The sequence below is a fragment of the Tympanuchus pallidicinctus genome, unplaced genomic scaffold, assembly GCF_026119805.1.
Source record: "Tympanuchus pallidicinctus isolate F22 unplaced genomic scaffold, pur_lepc_1.0 scaffold3, whole genome shotgun sequence".
Taxonomy (NCBI): Eukaryota; Metazoa; Chordata; class Aves; order Galliformes; family Phasianidae; genus Tympanuchus; species Tympanuchus pallidicinctus.
This window is the reverse complement of record NW_026294747.1, coordinates 56,806,855-56,810,566: the sequence shown is the minus strand read 5'-3', so window position 1 is coordinate 56,810,566 and position 3,712 is coordinate 56,806,855. Positions and strand designations below refer to the sequence as shown.

The 3,712-nt window shown below is 53.0% G+C and overlaps 1 protein-coding gene across 1 annotated transcript; it reads right to left on the bottom strand.

Moving 5' to 3' along the window:
* Positions 1-388: 388 nt before the first annotated feature.
* ARF6 (ADP ribosylation factor 6) lies at positions 389-3,205 on the bottom strand. Its single transcript, XM_052696695.1, has one exon. The coding sequence runs from the start codon at positions 3,114-3,116 to the stop codon at positions 2,589-2,591; it is 528 nt and encodes a 175-aa protein (XP_052552655.1). The 5' UTR covers positions 3,117-3,205; the 3' UTR covers positions 389-2,588.
* Positions 3,206-3,712: the final 507 nt, after the last annotated feature.

Here is a 3,712-nt window from a genome sequence, read left to right as displayed (position 1 = left end):
CCATCCTATCAAGGAGATTCTGAAAGTGAAACCGCCGCAGGCGTTCGGTAGCAATGGCCATTTATTTGTGAAGTCTCCGCCACATTCGGGTCACTTTTATCTCCCTCCACCCTCCCCCAAAAAAATAAGACATTAAAAACAAAAAAAACAAAACCAAACAAACAAGCAACCGAAAGACAAAAGAAGAAAACAAATCGGTTTCCTTTTCCCTGCAAAAGCAGAATGTCTGAAGCTACAGAGTACAAACTGGTGGATGTGAGGCAACGCAAAGCCTGGCGAGGAGCTCTGCCCCGGCACAGCAAACCGACAGAGACGGGAAATGAAGTGATGGACGTTTCCATTTTGACTGAGAATAGATTTAAGAAAGTTCAAGAACCATTGAGAGAGCTTCAAGTTTTCCAGTTTAGGCATTTACTTTGTGCTTGGCTGTTTTATTTATGCTCCAGAAGAAAACAGAAACCGTGTTCTTGCATTTTAGCCTTTATACCGCCACACTATTTGTTAAATTACATCAAGAGGAACACAAAAAGTTTGTAACAAGCTGGAAAATAGAGCAGTGACATTCCGACAGCAACAAGGCTCGGGTGGGAAGGACCCCCCTCCTCCAGAACTGAGATTGCAGTACTGGACACCAGGCTCATCTCACACCCCTCGGCTCGGCAGGGCTTACAGTCAGTGCTCTATCTTCCAGCACCAAGAACCCATTCGGTCCCACTTGCACCCCACATCGTTTGGAACCAGATCCAAAGTAACTTTTGCATGGTCCAAAACATTCCATTTCAGAAGTGAATTCAGTATTATTTTTGTGTGTGTGTGTGTTAATCTTCCCATTCATCTTTGGTAAGAGCTCCATTTACAATGTACTTTGCACCACTGTAGTGTAATGCCCCAATTTCACATCAAACTCATATCCTTGAGGAAAAAAAAAAAAGAAAACAACATTTTCTTCTGGTTTTGTAGCATACATTCCTAGAATTCCCCAATCGAGTCGAACTCCTTGAGGAAATCAGAAGTTAATCCTTAAGGCTGAATCAGAACCAGCTGCTTTAGCATTTTTTGCGGCCAGCATTAATACTTGATTGAGACTTCACACTAACACTGGCTCTGGGTGGGGTGTTTTTGCCAGCCACACCTGCACGCTGTGGCACGGCAAATGAGCTGCTTGCCCTTTAAGAACTAATCATGGAAGTTTACATTCATAGTCGTATTCTCACTCTCTCCACCCCGCTCTCATTGGCAGTTACTCAATGGGCTTCAGCCATCCAACACGGCTCCCTTCCTACAGCACTGCAGCAGCAACTCGGGGCCGACGCTGCGCGGCTGTGCGGGAGCTCAGCTTCCCCAGGGCGCAGCTCAGCCCTCAGCTCTGCCCCTCTGCGCACCCACAGCCACGGGGCTCTGTTTGTTCTCCCAGCGGCACGCGCTCAGAAACGAGAAACCCTGTCGAGATTCAGACGCCTGAAGGTGAAGCCAAAAGTGAGAAATCCTTTCAAGATTGTGAGGCCTGAAGATGAAGCAATGTGCCTTCATCCCCAGGCAGGCAAGTCGGTGCTAGACTTCTGCCCCAACCCGCCAATTTGGAGCAGAACTTGTTGCAACGCTTGCAGGTTATTGCTGCATTTTTCTGGAAGGAACCTATCTTGCATTGAATTGGAGACTGACCAAAGGAGTAAAAACTGCAGCTAAACATCATTCAATTTGTAATGCAAGACAGAAACGGAACAGTTCATACCCTGGAACTGTTATTACATCATTCACGTTTTATTCGCTATATGGTTGCTATGTAGGATGGGGAACTTATTTGCATCCCTTCTCATGCATGATGTATGGTTCAGAACTTCACAGCTGACATTTCAAAGCAGTTCTTACATTACCTAGTTAACATGACGCCCGATATGCACTTTGAACATGTTACAATGGTATTCCTATCTGCCACCGCGGGCAGGAATTCGTCTCGTTACGAGGCTGAGATATGGAGCCAGACCGAGAGTCACTACTTAGTTACAGATTAACAGAACTTTAAAAAAAGTCCTTAATATAAAAAGACAGACTGCAGTTTGATTTTAAGCAAGAGTTTTCAGTTTACTAGATGAAGTCGACCTATCGACATATTCCGCATGAAGGCAAAAAAGTAGCAATCTACAGCAAGTGAGAGAGGAACAAAAATATCATCAAAAAAGTAGAACCAGAAAGCATACACTGAAAATGGTACCCCTCCCCCAGCCGTCCCCCAAAATAATCAAACCATCTTAAGGGCTATCGAGAGAAAAAAAAGAAGTTACTTAGCAAGTCTACAACGTGTCTTTCCCCTGTTTGCTGGAGGTCTGCCATAGCATCTAGTGCTTGTGTTCGTGTCACATTCGGAGGTTAGAGCATCCTAACGCCAAGCGAGGAGAGTTAAAACAGGAATCCAGTCAGGTGTGGAGAAGGAAAGGGTGGTCATTGGAGAAAGGTGATCATAATCCTATGGATGCTTTTGTTTTACTTTTCTGTAGAGAATCATTCTTCCGGAAAGCCGTGTGGGTTATTATTTTTTTTTTTTCTCTTTTCCTCTTTAATTCTTTGTAGACTAAATAGTTACTCTCTCATTAGGATTTATAATTGGACGTTAACCATGTCAGCCCTTCGTAGAGTCCGTCCCCTGTCGTAGCACAGGAGGGCTGCACGTACCAATTCCTATCCCTGATCCGGGTCAGGCCCAGTTTCTCCTGGATTTCGTGGGGTTTCATGGCATCGGGCAGGTCCTGCTTGTTGGCGAAGATGAGGATGATGGCGTCCCGCATCTCCCTGTCGTTGATGATGCGGTGCAGCTCCTGGCGGGCCTCGTCGATGCGGTCGCGATCGGCGCAGTCCACCACGAAGATCAAGCCCTGCGTGCCCGTGTAGTAGTGCCTCCAGAGGGGCCGGATCTTGTCCTGCCCCCCCACATCCCACACGTTGAACTTGACGTTTTTGTAAGTGACCGTCTCCACGTTGAAGCCCACGGTGGGGATGGTGGTGACGGACTGGCCCAGCTTCAGTTTGTACAGGATGGTGGTTTTGCCGGCCGCGTCCAGCCCCAGCATCAGGATCCGCATCTCCTTGTTGCCGAAGATCTTGGATAGCACCTTGCCCATCTCGGCGGCATCCAAGGGCCCGGCGCCTGCTGCGGGGCGGAGGGCGCGGAGGGCGAGCGGCGAGAGCCCCGGGGCGGCCCGAGCGAGCGGGGCCGGGGCCGCGGCTCAGCGGCGACCGCGCATGGGGCGGCGGCGGAAACGGCGGGGCGGGGGCCGGAGGAAGGCCGTGGGGAAGGCCCGGCCGCCGCGGGGTGAGGGGCCGCGCCGCGCCCCGCTCGCCCGCCGGGCCCGACGAGGCGGCTCCGCCCGGCTCCCGCCTCGGCTGCCGCCCCGGCGCCTCAGCTCATGGGCGGCGGGAGGAGCGGCGGCCGGGCGCGCTGCCCGCGGAGAACGAGCGGAGCGGGAGGCGGCGTTTACCTCGGGGCCGCCCGCGCGCTCGGAGCCGGCTCCGCTCCGCGCCGCTCCCTCAGCCAGCACCGCCGGAAAGGCGCCGCGCGAGCCCGCCTCACTTCCCCTCCGCCGCCACCGCGCGTGCGCGCCGCGCCCCGCCCCGCCGCCCGCGCGTGCGCCGCCGACGGGGCGGGGGCGCTCGCCCGCTTCCCGCCGCGCGGCCTCGGGGGGGGGCGCCGCGCCTGCGCGGAGGCGGCGGAAGGAGC

Bases quoted from the DNA above. Each gene is read 5' to 3' on its own strand.
- ARF6 (XM_052696695.1), bottom strand. From the start codon at position 3,116: ATGGGCAAGGTGCTATCCAAGATCTTCGGCAACAAGGAGATGCGGATC.